This window comes from Mus caroli, unplaced genomic scaffold (assembly GCF_978045245.1).
Source record: "Mus caroli unplaced genomic scaffold, Mus_caroli_1 scaffold_11, whole genome shotgun sequence".
Lineage (NCBI taxonomy): Eukaryota > Metazoa > Chordata > Mammalia > Rodentia > Muridae > Mus > Mus caroli.
Window position 1 is genome coordinate 59199012 of NW_028227266.1, and position 19780 is coordinate 59218791.

The 19780-nt window shown below is 42.9% G+C and overlaps 1 protein-coding gene across 3 annotated transcripts in view; it reads right to left on the bottom strand.

Moving 5' to 3' along the window:
• Nucleotides 1-19780, bottom strand: part of Lrrc49 (leucine rich repeat containing 49) — a 93983-nt gene that overhangs the window by 22657 nt on the left and 51546 nt on the right. For all 3 annotated transcript variants that reach the window (XM_021171703.3, XM_021171704.3, XM_085844688.1), the window contains 2 exons: nucleotides 9663-9810; nucleotides 3521-3604 (listed from right to left, as the gene is read on the bottom strand). In XM_021171703.3, coding sequence (XP_021027362.1) covers nucleotides 3521-3604; nucleotides 9663-9810 — 232 coding nt within the window. The remainder of the gene's footprint in view (nucleotides 1-3520; nucleotides 3605-9662; nucleotides 9811-19780) is intronic.

Sequence of the window (19780 nt, forward strand, 5' to 3'; positions counted from 1 at the left end):
GATCCCCAGGAAGTAGTGTTACAGGCAGTTGTGAACTGCCATGTGGATGCTGGGAACTGAACCAGTGTCCTTTGTAGGAGTAGCTAGTATTAACTGATGAGCCATCTCTGAAGCCCTTATTTTCCTTACATTTTTGTAGTGTGTATATATGTGGTGTGTGTGCATATGTGTGTGCGTGTGCGTATGTGGTGTGTGTGTGTGTGTGTGTGTGTGTGTGTGTGTGTGTATATATATATATATATATATATATATATATATATGAGTGTGTGTACGTGTGCATGTACGTGTGTATGTGTGTATATGCGGTGAATCATAAGTCACATGTGTGGAGGTCAGAGAACAACTTGCACAAGGCCAGTTCTTACTTTCTAGCATGTGAGTTCTTGGGCCTGAACTCAGGTTGTCAGGATTGGTAGCAAAAGCCTGAATTTACTTAGCAGTCTTACTGGTCTCAAAAGCTAATATTTAAAAATGTCATCTTAGTTAGATCAGAATGCTGAAAATAGATCCTTTTTTCTCTTTCATTCAAAATCTGCCCTTAAAAGACATCTACAAAGTGAGCCACTAACAGCTCTCCAGGAGTCTGCTCTGGAAAAGGAAAGGGGAAGGGGATAGGGGACTTTCCTCCCATCCTTCTGCACCTGTATAAAGGAAAGCAAGTGTTTCCCACTGTACTTCTACATTTGTTTACCGAAGAGTTTGGCAAATGTGTGTGACACTGGATGGAAACCACAAGTGATGGCTTGTTTAATGGAACTAACCTTTTCGAAATTCAATTTCTAAGTTTAGAAATGTTTGGGGCCTGAGTTCTTTGTTCTGCAGTTTGTTATTTCAAGTGTCTATGCATTTAAGAGCACTGTAAATACTGTGCATGTGTTTCTGAAATGACTGGCATTTTGTACATAATGTTCTTGCACAGAGCAATTGAAATCCTGCTATACTACAATACAACACTATTACCAAAATCTAGAATTAAAAAAAAAAAACCTTACCATATGAAATTCTATTTCAGTTATTTGCTGATGGCTATGCCAACCCAACTCCCAATCTAAACAATGCAGTTATTTCTACCTAGTGGTAAGACCACAGGCTGCACATATTTGGCTTCCTAGCTGGCAGGAAAAAGATCACAATGAGAGAGATAGCAGTGTTTAGAAAAAGTCATAGAACATGTTTCCACCATTGCATATGTTTACAAATGTATAACAAGGTGGTCTCTGAACATAAAAACACGTTCTCATGCCCACACCAAGCGGGGCTTCCTTTCCATAGGTTATTGAAAGCAGTCTGGCACTAGGCTGACTAAGTGAGCAGGTAATTTTGTTGGGGTCTGGAGAAGGAAAAGGGTACAGAAAGTCAGGAGTCTATCCTGCAGTCAGGTGGGCATCCCTGGTTGGGCAGAGCCATCTGGGGGCTCAAGATGCCTGTGGAGCAAGAAGAAAGGATCTGGATTATGTCTCTGCAAGACTAAAGGGTACCCAAGTGTGCTCTGTTCTCGGAGATCATGGATGCTTTGACAGGTCAGCTGTATTCATGCCTATCATTGCTTAGGTGGCTGCCAATTGCCAAGTGTATGTAGAAGTGGAAACTATCTGGGGGTGAAGTTCATGTTCTTCCAGTTGAGTCTACTCGTCACTGTCCAGGCAGGACCTCATCCGTCTATGTCACAGTGATCATCTCAAAGGTGGCAGGTGAGCCGGGAAGACATGAGGATGCGGCTGCAGACACAGGCTTTGTGTGTCATGGCTCCCTCCCACGCAGCTTCCAGCATCTCCAGGATCAGTAATTGCGTCTGCAGGGATGCAGCCTGAGACATGCTGAAGCTCTGTTCTGATGTGGCTTCAGCTCTCAGCAATGGCTAAATCTGGGCCTGCTGATGCCAACACTTCTCTTATCAAAACAAAAACCTAAAGTTCATAATCAATTGGAGCTCCAAGACTTCAAACAAACTGCTATTCTCTAAAGTTGTCACTGAACTTTCCAAACACTCCTTTAAATGTTCACTAAAACCCATGGCGTATATAATGGTAAGAAGCAGCTGAATTAGAGGATGGGGGTGGTAATACTGAGATAAAGTTTCAGTTGCACAGAAAGTCAAGTTGACCCTGTGCCTGGCCCCCATGTATGTTCTGTTCACATGGGCAGGTTGGCAGATGCCTAGCTAAATCATCAACAAGACTACGGCGCTCATTCTTCCTTGCCATGCTCTGGGTCAATCGCACAGGAGGGTTCAGCAGGCCTCATCTTTACTCTATGAATGTACACACGTGTCTCAGATCATCACTAAGTCACTCACACAGGAGCTGGACAGCAGCAACAGTGTGACGCAGAAGGCCGTGTCCCCGCCATGAGCAATTTGGGAAGGCTTGCCCACAGTGTGGCCTGGCAAGGGCAAATCCTACTCTTATAAATGTTCAAAACTACTACTACAGCTATATTTTTATAAGCAAAGTATTAAAAATGTACTTTTGATAAACTCTTAGGAGTAGTCCAACATAAGAAAATTAAAATCCTCTTAGGCAATGAGTGAAGAGGCATCTGTGTCAAGAGAGGGTTTAGGCACATGGACAATGGAATCAGGGAGAACCACAAAGAGCTAGGGAGTATTTGGGGTCAGCGGGAACAGAAAGGAAGAGAATCATGTGCAGTTGGCATTAACTCAAGTTATTTTTTACTTTCAAATCTGTTGTCTTGAAATGCAAGGTGGTGGGGACAGGTTTTGATGTTAATTTAGGAATCATTTCCATAGCCTAGAACAGTCTACAGCATGTCCTTGTGGAGCCTGGATCCCTCCCACAGAACACAGCCACCGTGGGGAACTAAGTAAAGTCCATACACATAACTGTGCCCTTCCTGGCCACTGAGTTTTTCATGTCACTTTAAAGAGAAAAGCAGCTACATAAGACAAGGAGTACTGATCAGGACAACAGTCCCACTACCCTGTGTGACACTGCTAAAGCTAACCATTCTAACCTGGCTTTATCAAACTCTGTGGTGGTAACATCAAGTATTTTAAGAGAAATCACTACTCATGGAAGTTGATATCAGGTATGCTTGATCATCTAGAAATACTTTAAAATAAATAAATTTTCATTTCTGAATTCTTCAAGATTCTCCCCATTTCTGTATCAAAGGAGCTAATTAAGAAACACTTTAGGTTTTAATAGTTGTCATTAAAACCTCACAGCAATGCTCATAAAAGCATATCAGTAAAGATGGCTGTCAAAAGCTATCCAAAGTGGTATGCTAATGCCAGGCAATCACGAAAAGCCATGCTGGCGTGGAAAACGCTCTACTTCCCTTTCTATTGCTGCCAAACCCTTTCTTCTACAATGCCCATCTTGCACATCTTGTATTTCAGAGCACCTCTGTGTAGGTCTAGTCACCGTAGTAACCCATGAGAGTTTCCAGGAGTGCTTGCTTACAAAACACAGACTTAGTTTTGAAAGCCATGTTTCTGTGTGCTGGCCAGCGTCGAGGTGTCCTCCTGAGCAAGTGGAGGCCTCACTGAAGGATGTACCTTCAGCAAGGACTGCTTGTGACTCTCCCTCTTCTTCTCCTCCTCTTTTTTGGCCACAACAGATGCCACACGTCTTTCTTCTTCCTAGAAACAAAAGTTTTTTAGAGAAATTATCCTGAGGAGTTAGCCATGTTGCAATGAGGTGTTGTATTAACAGAAAAGAGGCCCTGGAAGGAAGGTTGGTATTTTCTTTATACTTTCTTCTCAATTCTTAATTCTAAAAAGAATTGTGTATTTCTAAGTCCACACCTATTCTGTAGATGAACTAAATCAGCTAATTAATACAAGAAAGAAAACAATAAGAAAAAGAAAGGGGGATCCAGATATTTGTCAATTATACCTCAATAAAGATGGGGGGGGAGGGCTTGTGGAAAGAATCCAGGACATATCAGAAAGATTTTTCACCACAGTCAAGATAGCTTTATTTCAGAGATGCAGAGATGGCTCAATACATAAAAATCAATAAATACTACATATTACAAAAATGAACTGAAAGACAGAAAGATGGACCATTCAATTTGATAGGTAAAGAAAGTTAGAATAGAAAGACCACATCTCAACAAGATAAAGACTATACACAACTAGCCTGCAGACAATACTATAATATGTAGAGAACTGCCTACAAGCTTTCCCACTGAAATCAGGAACAGGAAGTGGGTGTCCACTAGTCTTACTCTAGAGTGCTAGAAGTCTAAGCTAGAGCAGTTAGACAAGAGGCAAATCATACAGATACAGACAGGAAAGGGAGAAGTCAGAGCATCTCTAGTATGGTCCTATACTTCCAAGATTGTAAAGACTCCAGAGGGGAACTAATAAATACCTTTACCAAAGTGCCGGATAAAAAAATTAATATACAAAGTGAGTGGCCTGTCTATATGCCATTGCCAAAAATAATGAAAAAAAAAACCCCAGGGAAACAATCCCATTTATACTACCCTCAAAAGAAACAGGGGAAAGGACTGGGAGGTGGGGCAACCTCCCCACGCCCATGCTCATGGATCAGAAAGAATATCCTCAGAATGGCCACCCTACCAAACGTAATCTACAGACTTAATGCAATCCCAGCCAAAATTCTAGGGACATTATTCACAGAAATAAAAAAACAATAATCTTAAAGTTCAGTATGTACAAAAACAAACAACAACAACAACAACAAACACAAAACAAAACCCAAAAGCAACAGTGCAGGAGGCATTGCCACACCTAACTTTAAGTCATAGTACAGAGCCAGAGAATAAACACAGCATAGTAATGACACAAATGAACTTCCCGTGGAAAAAGGAAGAAGAGGATGAAAGGAAGAGAGGGAGGGAAGGGAGAGAAAAAAGAAATCTGAAGAAATAAAGAAGGAAAGCTCTGAACGGCACTGGCTCACAGTGAAGCACACAATCAGTGACAAAAGCCGGCCAGAGACAGGCTCGCTGGAAGGGTACCCTGTAATGTTGCTGCTGTTTAAATAGAGGCTTATTTTAGTTTGCTTTTCTAATTTTAGAGAGACAAAAAAAAAAAAAAGCTCAGAACCTAGCAGTTTTTGTCATACGACCAAGTTGTTTTAAAGGGAGTGGAAATTCAATGTGATTTTTGGTAATTTTAAAGTAATTTTTTTTTACAGTATAAGTAAAAAAGGAGAAATTAAAATTTCAGAGCTTTGCTTCCTAGCCTCACAAAATAGCTGGTTTAGTAACTAGGCCAGATATTAGCCATTTTAGTTCATTTACTAACACTGCTGAGTGCTGACCACTATTCACTGTTAGAGGTCATCTAAATGAAAAATATTCCCTATCTTTCTAGAAAAGGAAAACAATATTATGCCTGTGATTTCACGGATTGTGTGCATTTTAGAGCCATGGAACACAATGGATGTTTACACCTCTCTGCTGAGGTGGCTGTTCACCCACCTGCCTTTCCAGTTAACCTTAAAACCCACCCAGCCTGCACTGGGGCCACTGCTGAGATCATGGCCATGAACGAACTCTTCTGGGCAGATTCTGAGGCAGCAGAAAGACACGACACCCCAGTGGCCTCATCTAGAAGACACAAACTAGAAACATCAGTTACTGCAAGGGCTACGGACGTGCGTGGATCACGTAGGGCACATGCCTCAGAGATGACCTCATCTGACTGTCAGAGAGAATGGGCGTCTACTAAAGGCAGTGGGACTTTAAAAGGAATTCTAAACCCTGGAAAACTGGATTTATACCAAATCCATTTAAGCATTGAAGGTTTTAAGGATATGTATGTATGTACTGTACGTATGTATGTATATATATTTGCATTTTGTGATTATATTTTAGCACATACAATTACTAAACAGCTAACTTTACAAATAACCCCCCCCCCAATCTCTAATTGTGAAGATGGGCCGTGAATCGGTTGGCAAGAAGGAAAGGGAAAGCCAGGACTACTTCTGGCGTCTCCAAGAGCCCAGCTCAGATCTGGATGAAAGCCACATCCATCCTTTATGTAGCAAAGAAGGGACTAATCTGAACTAAGAGATTTAGACATTTTTTCTGACTTTAGTTAGTGTGCCTGCACATGCATGCATGCACACACACACACACACACACACACACACAAATCACATATATCAATACCCTAAAAACAACAGTTGAGTAATCAGACCATTGAAGAAAAAAATTGGGAGATTATTTCTATTTCCTGATTCTTTGTTTCTACAAATGACTATAGTTTGAAGCCATATTGGCTATCATTTCATAACTCACTCAATTTTGTGCAATGTTTTCCACACACATGGCTCATACTCATCTCCATTCCCCACTCCCAGGGATCTTTCAGTCTGCTTGCTGTTATATTCTTTTTTTTTAAGCATATATATTTTTAAAAAAGATTTATTTATTGTATTATATGTGACTACACTGTAGCTGTCTTCAGACACACCAGAAGAGGGCATTGGATCCCATTACAGATGGTTGTGAGCTACCATGTGGTTGCTGGGAATTGAACTCAGGACTTCTGGAAGAGCAGTCAGTGCTCTCAGCCGCTGAGTCAGCTCTCCAGCCCATGAGGAGACATTGTTAATGTGTATAGGGATTCTTCGGTCTGCTGCAGCTGCTGCTGCTGCTGGAAAGTCAAATATTTTTTCAAATGATCTACTGTTTTACCTTCTTAGATTCTTCTCATTTTGCTAGAAAAAAAGGTCATCAAAACTTTTCTGTAAAAGACACAGAACTGGGCCAACATTGGCGTGCACATCTCACCCAGCACACGGCAGGCAGATCTTTGTGAATTGGAGGCCAGCCTGGTCTTCATAGAGATTTCTAGGCTATCCAGGGATACATAGAAAGACCCTGTCTCAAAACAACAATGACAAATAAAATAAATAAAACTACAGGGACTAGAGAGACAGTCTGGTGATTAAGAGTATAAGCTAGTCTTCCAGGGGTCCTGGGTTTAACTCCAGCATCCACATAACTGTCTGTAATTCCCAGGGGATCCAACCCTTTCTTCTGGGCTCTGTGAAGACTAAGCACGCATGTGGTGCAAATAGATACATACAGGCAAAACACTTGTACACACAAACAAATAAATGTAAAATAAAACAACACATGCATGCATTGTGCAATCCACATAATACATCTCTAAACACACAAAACGTTAAAAATAAAAATATAAAAAGGAGATAAAAATGGATAATTTGCATTCTTCTACATGCAGACCACCAGTTAGATCAGCACCGGTTTGTGGCTCCTGAAACATATGTAGTAGAGGACTGCCTTATCTGGCATCAGTGGGAGGGGATACACTTGGTCCTATGGAGGCTTGATGCCCCAGAGAAGGGGGATGCTAGAGGGGTGAGGCTGGAGTGGGTGAGTGAAGGCAAAGGGGAGAGGGGAGGAGGTTGGGGGTTCATGAAGGGGAGACCAGGAAGGGGGACATTTGAAATGTAAATAAATAAAATAATTATTTTTTTTTTAAAAAAGCCTCTACTGTATTAGATTTCCCTAACACCCCACATATGGATCAAACAGGGAAGGCACACATACACACGCACACACACATTCCATATTTAGGCTTTGTGAGCCACATATGATTTTGTTCTCAAATCTTTCTTCGCTTTCTTTTATTCTAAGTAACACTTTAAAACTGTTAAACACTCTGCTTTGCTTGGCAGCCAATGAGCACGGCCTGGGGTGGATTTGCTCCGGGCGCTGTTTCCAAACCCTGTCTTATGCTGTTGAGCTTCTGGATCCTGACTAATCACCCTACAGATCACCACTCTAACCTCTCCAGTTGCTATCCCTATAACCTTCATCAGGGTAAAATCAATATTCTCTTATCTAGACATTAATGGTCAATCCAACGGGGTGTGGGGAAGTCCCGTGCTTTATCAGTGGAGACTTCTCGAGGCTGACATCAATCAGCTCCTCTGTGTCCTGTGGTGGATGTGAATCGAGCACCCAGGCACCCAGCTTAGCTCAAAATGACAGCAACAAACCTATCCAAATGCTTTGCTCAAATACAAAGTTATGGTCAATACCTATCTCCGAGAGGGATAGATATTAATAATACTATTAGTGTCTACTACTTTATAATAATCTAATAATGCTAACAACCAGCCTGCTTTGACTGCTGTGTTATATGCACACACTGGAACTACGTCCCACAAACATGGACAGGTATCATGTCAACAGGAAATGGTTCAGAGAATTCATTTTGCCTGAAAGGAATGATGCTCGGTGAATTGATGCTGCCTCCCAGTGAGCCTGAAAACCCAGGCTCTAGTTCCTCAGTAAACCTCAAGCTGCCACAGCTGAGGATTTTATATTCTTCCCTTTTGTGACAAGGCATGCATTGTCCTTTATTACATATGAAATTTAGAAAAAATTCCCAGAATTAATAAAAGTCGTTACTGGAGCTTAGTAAATCCAACTCCACCCTGCTGCACAGGAGGGGGGAGGGGCATCTGTAGAGTGCCTGTTTGCATCAGAAAGGGAAGGGGTGACTGCTTTCTCTAGCCACTGTATATTGCTAAGACAGAGGTCTGGTGTCCAACAGTGCTAGCACACACTCAACTACTTAGTGGACGAGCCGTACATCTTTTCTGCATCATTTTCAGCAAGAAGGGTAATCAGAACTATCAAGGATGCTCAATTTTAAAAGACATGGAGATAAGGGAAAGAGACATCCCTAAAATACAAATCACTGCTAACGCAAATGTCTGAGCAAGCAGAGAGGACAAAGCACTGTCCCATCCTGTGAGCAGAGCATGAGGAAACCAGGACCCATGGTACTCATGAAGTCATCTACATGTTTAGCTGTTAGCTACTACTCGGGATGCCCACAGTGTCACTACATATCAATGGAAATGACACACACTTCCATTTTTTGGGAAGCTGACATCCAAAGAGTCATTCATGGGGCAATCGAGTAAACCTGCTTGGAGAACCCACACTAAATCATGGTTTATGAGAGGGGACGCAAGTAGAGGTTTAATAGTATTTTTAAGGACAGAGATGACCACACTGAGATTATCCCCTGCATATTTCCTGAGAAAGCAAATACTCCAATAAATGTGAAATGTCATGAAAGAGAGGCAGCAGGTCTCATTACTACAGAATTTCTTAGAGCCAGTGCCATGTTGATACACCCTGAACACTGGAGAATCATATGCAGGTTTTCTTACAGCAGTGGCCACATCAAAATGTCTCACTATAGAAGATACAACCAGAGACAGAATGAATAGAAAAGGCTGCATTAGGAGATCACAATATCTTCATAAGCAGCAATGACAGCAACCACAACACTAAACAAAGCTCTCACTTGGAAGCTCTGTTTTCTCCTTTCAAAATAAATTACTAGCTAAATATTGAACAAGAATTTTAAAAATATGGAGTTTGACTTAAATATAAGCCTAAAAATTTTAAAGCTTTATTTGATGAAACTGGATGTGGGTAATAGATTAAAAAACAATCCTGCACTTAAAATTATGAAGTTTATAATCACAATAACCCATAGTTTCCTAATTAGTTAAAATGAACAAGCACTCATGCAACTGGAACCCCAATTTCCTAAGCCACATGCAAGGAAGCAGCAAGGTACACAGAAGGCCAGGGGAGCAGGGAGGGTCCTTGGGAGGCACACTCACTTAGGGGAGCAGGCAGATGCACAGAAGAGCACTCACCGTGATTCTCTTCATGTCTAGCTGGCGCAGCTGCATCATATTCTGAAGGACTGTGTGTTTGTACCATGACTCTTGAGCTATTGGGTTGCCATCAAAGGTGATGTCCGAGAGGGAAGTTGACTCGGCAAGGCAGGAAACACTTTCAAAGCTGCAGAAAAGATGCCACCACATTATTCTGAGACCTTTCAAGTAATATTTCCGGTTTTTAAAATAAGATTTTGGTTTGGTGTTTTGAGACAGTGTAACCCTATGTAACCCTAATTGTCATGGAACTTACTTACTAGGTAGACAGTGATCCTCAGCCACTCATGCTAGGACTACAGGCATGTGCCACTACATATAACATGTTCAACAGACCCTTTAAGGAATAATTTAGACCTACAGAAAAATTGAGAAGCTATACAGAGTCCCCATGTACTCCCTTCTTTCCAATGTCTCTCTACAGTTAGTTAAATACACCTGTGAAGGCTGTCTGGGTTTTCTTCTACAATTTACAGTTTTGAGAATTTTACATTTAGGCTCGCAACGCATTTTGAGTTAATTTAATGGAAGGTCCAAATTCACATCTCCGCACACTGATGACCTGCCTGCTTTCTTGGTTGAAGTCCATCTGATTGTATCTGTGTGTGTATTCTGACATGTTCTTGGTTCCACTGATAAATGTGTGTACACTTTTACCACTGCCCCACTGCCTCAAATACTGTGACTTCAGGGTAAGTCTCTGTAATGCAGCTTTGTAGTGATTTTAAACACATCATAGTTCACTCTGTGAATGACATGTGTCCCTGACAGGAATATGTAGTCTTTCTTTCCATGGAAATGTGACACTAATGTACCTAATTAGGTCATACATAAGTAACTGTCTTCAACTACTAGACTCCAAATATGTGTGAGTCCACACTCCCACAGACACTGAAGACCCAGCCTATAGTAGGGCTGCCTCTGTCGCCTGTAAGCTATTCTCCCATGTCTCACTCCCAGCATCAATTCCACTTGTGAGTGTGCAGGGACCCTGTGGACCATCATGGATCTTGCCTGTCCTGGTCAAATCTCCCTTCACAAGAACATGTCATGGAAAAATATGCCTCGGCTTAATTGGACTTTCTATCTACAAAGGCTTCCTAATGCTGTCACCAGCACCTAGATTATAGTTATTAGGTTCTAAGTGACATGGAAACCCCCTGTGTGGTCACTGTGCCCCATCTGCCAGGAGCATCCATCCCTTTCTCCCGCATCAAACACTGTGAATGAGGGCACAGGACTCCCTCCCCACATAAACTGTGTGGTTAATGGAACCACAGGTTCCCAGTCACCCCTGCTCAACTGTACAAAGCAGTCCTTAACAGGCTGGTGTGGATCCTCAAGCCCTGCCCTCAGTATTATGCTAGACTCTAGGTACTGGCCCTTATATAGGGGAGGTAGAAATCATCTTTTGATATCTAGAAAACTACACACTGGTATTTTGATTTATTTTTTTGAAGATGGGAATAATCATAATACAACTCCTAAAAAAAACTCTGAGGAATTCATTTACACCAGAGGTCAGCAAGACTCAACCACTGCAGACCCTCATGCTGAAGACTGCTTGTTCAGGATTTATGTTCAAACCACAGCTCTATGACGACAGGACACAGAAAAGTGTGCTATGGAAAACCACCACGTGACAGGGACGGTAAGCTTCCCTCCTCCTTATTGCCATAGTCAAACGGTTCAAATCAAATCATCCTGATGTTAGTTCACCTCAGGGTCGATCTTTAGTGACCTGTAAGATGATTTCAGGATCTGAGTGTATGCCAAAACATTTGCGACATGTCAGGATAATTACAGGAAGGCATTAAAATAGGAGAAAATGGAGGTTGACAAATTTAAATCTAATGATGGCTTGAAGTATAAGTAGACCTGGGGAGCTGGCTGATCTACATCTGCAACTCAAACATCAGAGACTCTAGGAGGGGGAGAGCCAGATACTGTCCCTCAGTGCCAGCTCCAGCAGCTCCATACCCTCAACACTCACATACACACTCACACACTCCCTCTCTCACACATTCACACTCACACACTCACACACACCCTCTCTCACACATTCACACTCACATACTCACATACACCCTCTCTCACACATTCACACTCACACACATATTCTCACACATACTCACACTCAGAGGCACACAGTCATTCATACAACAAACATGAAATCACTAGAAAGTTCCACAAAATATGTAAAACTGGTAGGATGAAAAACATAAAGGAAAAAGCATTACAGGAATTTGTATTGACGAACTTAAGAGGTGAATAAAATGTATTTGAAAAATCTCAACTGCTCAAAAAAAAATCAGGAAAGAAGAAAGGAAGAGGAGAGTAGGAGAAGGAAAGGAAGAGGAGGGGAGGGAAGGTAGAGGGAAGGGAGGGGAGAGGATGGAGGGGAGGAAAAGGAGGGGAAGAATGGGAGGGAGATATAGAAAGGGAAGGGAGGGGAGGGAGGAGAGAATTGTTACTTGGCTATCAATCTATAACAATTATTATTAAAGAATTACAACCTTTGATATATATGCATTATATAATCTGTATCTGCAAATATATATCTGTAAAGAGAGCTCTAACTCCTGAGGGTTAAAAGTCTGGCTCACTTGAGCCAACATACATGTATTTGAACAGCTAGTTCAGAGCTGTAAAAGGGAGAAATTCACATTAGTGCCTTAGCAACAGGATGGAATGCAGTGGGTGAGGCAAGCAGGCTCCTCCAACTCTCCCAAGAACACAGTGAATGGAAGTGATACCTGAGCAGGGACATATGGGTGTCCATTCTTAGCATGCTAATCATCACTGGAGAATAGGAGTCTCTGCCCTGAGGAGGAAGCAGGAGCCTTTCCTATTTAGGTCAGGCAGACAGATGGCTTGGGGAGGTGAAAGAGGGTGGAAGTAGAGCACAGGAGGAGATGTGGGTCTCATCACACACACACACACACACACAGACACACACACCACGGAAGGAGGAAGGGAGGGAGGGAGCTGGAGTTGAGTTCAGAGTACTAGAGAATAGAAGGTTCTGCCATCTGTCATTAATGTGAACACAAAATGAAGCTATGCACTCACACGTGTAGCTACTGTTACTTTTCCACCCAGCTCCCTTTCCCTGTTAACAGACTTCTTCCCTGCAGTAAACCCTTCCACAAACTGATACCACCCGCTCAGTTCCAGGACTGAGTGTGCTGTGCCCTTGGCCAGGGTGATTACTTCCAACTGGTACCTAACCTAATTAAGGACACCCTTACTGGAAACCCTCTGCAGAGCACCTCTCAACTGCGCACTGGAGTCACCACATCTCTGGAAACAGCAACTGTGATCCAGGAGGTCTATTATGTGGCTTGGCAACCTGAACTTCTAACAAGCTTCCCAGTCAGGGGACTGCTGATGGTTCAGAGACTTCCAACATTCCACTCCTCAGAAACTCCCCGACAGGGCTGTGAAGGGGCCTATTGGTACACACCACGGTGCTGGCTTTCCTTCACCCTGCCTGTCACTTGTGGTTTGGAAACAAAGCCATACATTCAGCCTCTGCCACGCTCAATAATGCCATCTTTGGTGTTTTACAGGAAGAATGTCTTATCAACTGGCTGGGATAAAAATGGGTTCTTTAACAAAAGAGGCAAGGAAGAGATTGTACTGAGCTGGGAAAGGACTCAGCAGAGGACACACCCGGCCACAGCACTGGGCACAGTTGAACGTCCCTCTGTATCCTTAAGATTTACCTGACTCGCCCTCTATGAAAAACTGGGAGCACACTCAAGCCCCCTGAGCTCACTTAGGAGAAAGAAGCCAACCCCCTAATGTGTAAAACAGCAAGCTGCCCAGTAAGCTCCAGGTCACAGCACAGAAACCCTGCCCTGCTAACACATTCATCCAGCACTTCCCACGAGATGTTACTCAAAGTTAAAAATGAGCCTCTGATTTGGAGGTCTACAACAAACACTGCCAATTTATTTTTAAGCCGTTACATGAGAAGTTTTATGAAAAAAAAAAAGGACCTGAATAGACATGTCTCAAAAGCATGTATGCAACCAGTCAACAGGCACATAAAAGAAAAAAAAAAAAGACAAAGAAATTCCAACTGAAGCCAGAAACACGACCTCATCGTGTTTGTTAGAATGGCTACTTTCTTTTTTTTTTTTTTCTTTTTTTTCCTGATTTTGTGATTACCGTCAACTTTATATTTACAAAGGATACAAAAATAATACTAACTATAACTTCACAATACTTATTATTCATTTCTACAAATACCCTATCTATTGTCACATACATTTCCCTTAACCCAGACATAAATCCATAGGGAGACACTCATTTCTCTTCTTAATTTTTTTTTTTTAATTTTAACACTGACTTTATGGACAAAGAACAAACAGGTCAACTGGATTGTTCAGACTTCATTCTCCACCCTAGCTCTGTTCTAACCGCAGACCTGTGGTGGTGCGGAGGCCAGTCCAGCCCTGCACCGTGGAAAGAACAGGTTGGGGTGGGGCTGGGGAATGGCTACTTTCAAAACACTAGCGGTAGGTGCTGGCGAGGACACTGGAGTCATGATTTGATCCCAAGTGTGCCCAGTGTTCTGAATACCTGTTCCCCACCCAGTGCTGCTATTTTAGGAGGCTTCTGAAGGCTAGGCCCAGCTGACACAGAGGTCACTAGGGCATATTTTCCAAGGTGACACTGCCCCTGGTCCTTGCCTTCCTCTTTGCTTCCTGGTCCTACTAAGATGTGAAGAGGCCACCACCCCCAAACCCAACTCCACACACACACCAGCACCTCAGAGCATGCCTTCTTCACCACAGGGCCCCAAACCCTCAGAAGGCCCGTTCTTGTCAGGTATTGTGGTCACCATGGTGAAAAGGAGTACGTGGAGGAAGGGGACCTTTGGCTACCGTAAGTCAGGGTGGCCAATATGGAAAACAGTATGGAGCACCTTAAAAAATTAACAGAGCTACGATATGACCCAGAAACCCCATTCTCTATCCAAAGGAAATGAAGTGACATATGAAGAGACATGCTGTGTCTTACACTCATGGGTACACTATTCACAACAGTTTCAATATGGGGCCAACTTTAGCATCCATTGACAGTTGAATGAATAAAGAGATATGGTATAGTTGACACTGTCTGAAGAGCAACATCTGAGGGTGCTCTGTGCTGTACACATGCATATGTACACATGTGCATTTTTACATGACTGTGCATAAGCACGTGCACGCACGTGCACAGGAAAGAAGATGTGAGGTATGAATACACAGCACAATTGCAGTCCACCTCAGAAGGAAATCTTGTCCTTTGTAACAGGGATAAAACAGATGACACTGAACTGAGAAAAACACGTCAGAGACAGAGGGATAAATCTATTTGATCTCACTTACATGTGGACTCTAACATAGCTGACCTTACAGAAGCACTGAACAGAACAGGGGTTACAAGGCTAACGTTAGAGCAGGATCAGCCAGTGGAATAATGCTGAGTGCAGAGCTCTGGTCCAACAGATGCTACAGTTCTATTAGAAGGAATGAGTTTAGGAGATTATGTTTAATAACAATGCATCATATGCTTGAAAAGTGTAAATTGGTCTGGTCTCCCACAAGATATACAAATGTCCCACTTTGCTTCCCATTGCTAAGATAAACGTCACCACCAAAAGCAATGCGTGGAGGAAAGGGTTTGTTTGGCTCACACTCCAGGGAAGTCAGAGCAGGACTCAAGGCGGGAACCTGAAGGAAGGAGCTGAAGCAGAGGCACACAGCCCGAGTGGCTTACTCAGCTTGCTTTCTTATACAGCTCAGGACCACCTGGTCAGGGGTTGCACAGTGCACAGTGGGTTCACCCTTCTTACATCAATTAGGAATTAAGAAAATGCCCCATAGACAAGCACACAGGCCAACCCAACGGAGGTAATGCCTCAGTGTAGAGTCCCTTTTCCCAGGTGTGTGTGACTGACAACTGAAGCTAATTATGACAGCATATATGTAAATTTCAAGCTGAACACCACTAATACACATAATTTTATAAAATAAAAAATATCTTTTAAACACCAAAACAGTGTGCCCAGAGACTAGCTGAAAGCTTTGAACTATCCTTTCAGATATTTGGAGTTTATAATTAGGTCACTGGGATAGCTTATCGCATACTCAGGATAAACAAAGCTGTTAAGATTTCTCTTCAGTGCAAGAATCCAGAAGTTCCCTCACCTTCTTTATTTGCACGCAAAGGATCCTTTTATTTGTATGTGTGTGTGTGTGTGTGTGTGTGTGTGTGTGTGTGTGTTTGTTTGTTTTGTGTTTTGAGACAGTCTCTCTATACAGCCTTTACTAGCCTGGAATTCACTATGTAGACCAAGCTAGCCTAAACTCATAGAGATCTGCCTTCCTCTGCTTCTCCAATGCTGGGATTAAAGGCGAGTGCCTCTACGACAGACCAGCATGGAAGGGTCTTTAAAGAAGAAAATGGTGCTCCTCCCTCTTTAACCACATCAAGTGCTCTGCAAGACTGGGTAAGTATTTTCCTTCCTGGACTGGTCAGGTTTCAGCACCACAGTAGAGCCTTAATACTAAATCAAACACTTTAAAAGGGTGAAGAACCAGCCTGTCTAACAATCCCTTCCCTGCATGCACAGCCTTTTTTTTTTTAGTTTGACTCTTTGATGCTATGGAAGAAGCTGGTATGTTAAGATCTGGTCCCTGAGGCAATGGTATTCAGAGGCCTTTGGGAGGTGACTGGGTCACAAGGGTTCTGATCTCAGGCCTGAATTCACAGCTCAATTGGGCACTGGAGGAGTGCTTAGAAGGAAGGGTCTACTTGGAGGAAGCAGTCCTTGGGAATGTGCCCTCCAAGGGTATATTTTGTGCCCAGCTCAAATCTCTACCTTCCCCTCTCCTTCCAAGCTGCCAGGAACTTGTGAGACTCCTTCCACAAGGCACTTCTGGCATGATAAACTGAGCTATTGCAACCTAACAGCAACTGGGCAAAAGACTCTGGAACTCCAGAGCTCATGAGTCAACCAAACCTGCCCTCCTTAGATGTCTCCACTGTTCTATCACAGCAATGGGAAGATGACCAGCACACGTTCTTTCAAGAAGACCTCCCCAAAGAGGCAGACTGGGGGACAGGAGGGCTCACTGCACACAAACCCTCCTCTCTTTGCTTTTCTGAACCACTGGTACCAGAGCTCTAGCTCTGCCCCCCCCTCCCCCCAGAAAAATGGCTCTCACCTTTCAACTCCTCTGCCAGCAATGGTGTAAACATTTGAGAAGATATATTGCCTGAGGCTGGGGAATTGGAGAGATGCTATGATAGGTTGGAGTGTTTGCTGTATAATTATGGGGACTGAAGTCTGATCCCAGCATCCAGCAAAGAAGCCAGATTTCCCACAAATGCCTGTAACTCTCGCCCTTAAGGATCTGATACCCTGATATGGCCTTTGTGTGCACCCTCTCCACATACACACATGTACATGCACTCGAATAGATCACACACACACACACATACATGCATTCACATAGATCACACAGAGACAAACACACAAACATACACACACATAAATACATTAAATAAAGATTTTAAAGCCAGGTGTAGAGGTGCATACTTTAAATTCCAGCACTCCTGAGGATGGGGCAGAGGCAGACAGACCTCTATGAGTTCGAGGCCAGCCTGATCAACATAGCCAAGATATGTCAGGGCTCAGTAGAGAGACTCTATCTCAAAACAAAACAAAACAAAACAAAACCCAACTAACTAACTAACCAACTAATTAGATAAATGGGTCCTGATTATGCATATCAAAATTACATTCTGCTAGTTTGAACTCCACTTGTCTGACTCCTGTATCTCTTCAATTGATCCAGAACTTACAGCAGAAGTTAAAGGCTAAGATTATCAAACCCCAAGTTAGCAGCTTCTATAAAGACTCTCAGGAAGTTTGTTCCTGCATAATTGACACAGCACAGTATTTGTGTTTCCATCACGAACAATATAAACAAACACACGCTCTTTCCAAACAGCACCATCCTGCATTGTCAGAGACAGCTCACTCAGCCCTGCTGATCTCTACATAGAGTGGGATAAGCTAACTACAGTGTAGGATGTCGTTTCTACAGGGAGATAAAGTAATGAAGACACATGTATGGGGCCTTCTGAATGCTATATGACACTTGGGAGAGTTTAAAAATCTAAAGAGTATATGTAGTTTTAGTCCTTTTCTAAATTGCACATCTCAATTATTAGGAAAGGCTTAGACAGAAGGCCAGCCTTTCAGTTGGCCTGAGGGGACAGACAAGCAAATGGGAAAGATGATTCCAATCAGAAGTCTGAAAACCTGAGAGACAGAATTGCAGTTTTAGCCACAATGATATCAGACTTTTTATTACAATAAAATCTGCTGTAAATCGAGAGAAAATATAGAATCCAAGTGTTAAATAAGGCATGGTATAGAGGCTGTGCCCCTTTGAGAGAGAGAAATCACAGGAAAGTCACAGTCACCTTGGCTTCTGCCTGGAGACACTTTCCAGACGACAGGATGCCCTTGGCAGAGGATCCAAAGAGACAACAGAGGTCTCACTAGCGGGATGAAACACAGCATATTCTGGGTCTGCTGTGAGTCCCAGGATGTGGGTGGTGGGTAGTGAAGATGGGTCGGCATACCGAGGAGACCCAGAAGCCTGTAGAGGGTCTCTGAGTATCTGCCTGAGCACCAGGACATACACGCAGAGCTGGTGCCATGAGCCCTAGCAGAATGTGACTGTTGAGGGGCCGTGGGATCAAGAGCATCTCCAGGCCACCGGGAACTGGGAGATAGTAGCACTCTAGACAGAGTGAAGACAGTTCACTGAACAACCAGATTGTGCACTAGAGCACTCCAGTCCTCAAAGCCAGGCCTCAAGTACAAGGTGATCAGAGATGGTGACCATTTCATGTTTCTCTAGGATGGAGGCTTTAAAGGGCGATTAAACAGAGACCTTGAGAATAATCTAGAAATTTATTTCCCAGAGCTATGTGTTTACATTCCAAACAGAAATAAAATCTGGAGTCATTCGCTTACATTCCAAAGACTAACAGGCTAGGAGACGATTGCCTGTTCATCTCAGGATGTGTTTATATTAGGAAGATGAAGCTGGTTGGTCTCTCTCCCTTCTCTCGTCTACCCTCTCCACTGTTTCTTTTTCTTCTCTGTAGATAAGGTACAGATATATGAACAGCTCCTATATAAATTCTAGGGCTAATAATTTGGGGTCCTGCTCTGTATTGAAATCCCTCCCCATACATATAGGTGGTGTATGCCTTAGTCATAATGGCCTCCTGGGGCAAAACAGAACATGGGAAACACTGCAGGTAAATGATTGCTTCTCCCATAAGTCCAAAAAAACCTATGTTTAATATAAAAATAGCATAAATAGATATTTTAAAATGCATCGTCTAGTTCTAGAATAAGTATTACTCTAGATCTGCCCTCTTCAATTAAAAAACAACCCTAAACATTCAGAATTTTAGTCTCGGCTAAATCAAAGCTGACTCTCCAGAAGGTTATCAAACAGGAGCTCCAGGCTTCCAAGTCAGGCAGCATAAGCCACACGCTCACCAATGTATGCACTGTGGGATGCCCAAAAAATAGTTCTTAAGAATTGCCAGACCAAAAAATCAGCAATAAAAGATATAAAAAGAAGCACATATTGAGAAGGACAAAACAGTCCCAAGGAGAACCCGGATGCTGGTGGCAGTGGACTAGGTCTCATCACATTGTGCACAGTGACCTCTGTCCCGTCAGATCAGGTCAGATCTTCACACTAACAGGTGTTCGCTTCACAGTGACCTCTGTCCGGTCAGATCAGGTCAGATCTTCACACTAACAGGTGTTCGCTTCACTTTGACCTCTGTCCCGTCAGATCAGGTCAGATCTTCACACTAACAGGTGTTCGCTTCACAGTGACCTCTGTCCGGTCAGATCAGGTCAGATCTTCACACTAACAGGTGTTCGCTTCACTTTGACCTCTGTCCCGTCAGATCAGGTCAGATCTTCACACTAACAGGTGTTCGCTTCACAGTGACCTCTGTCCCGTCAGATCAGGTCAGATCTTCACACTAACAGGTGT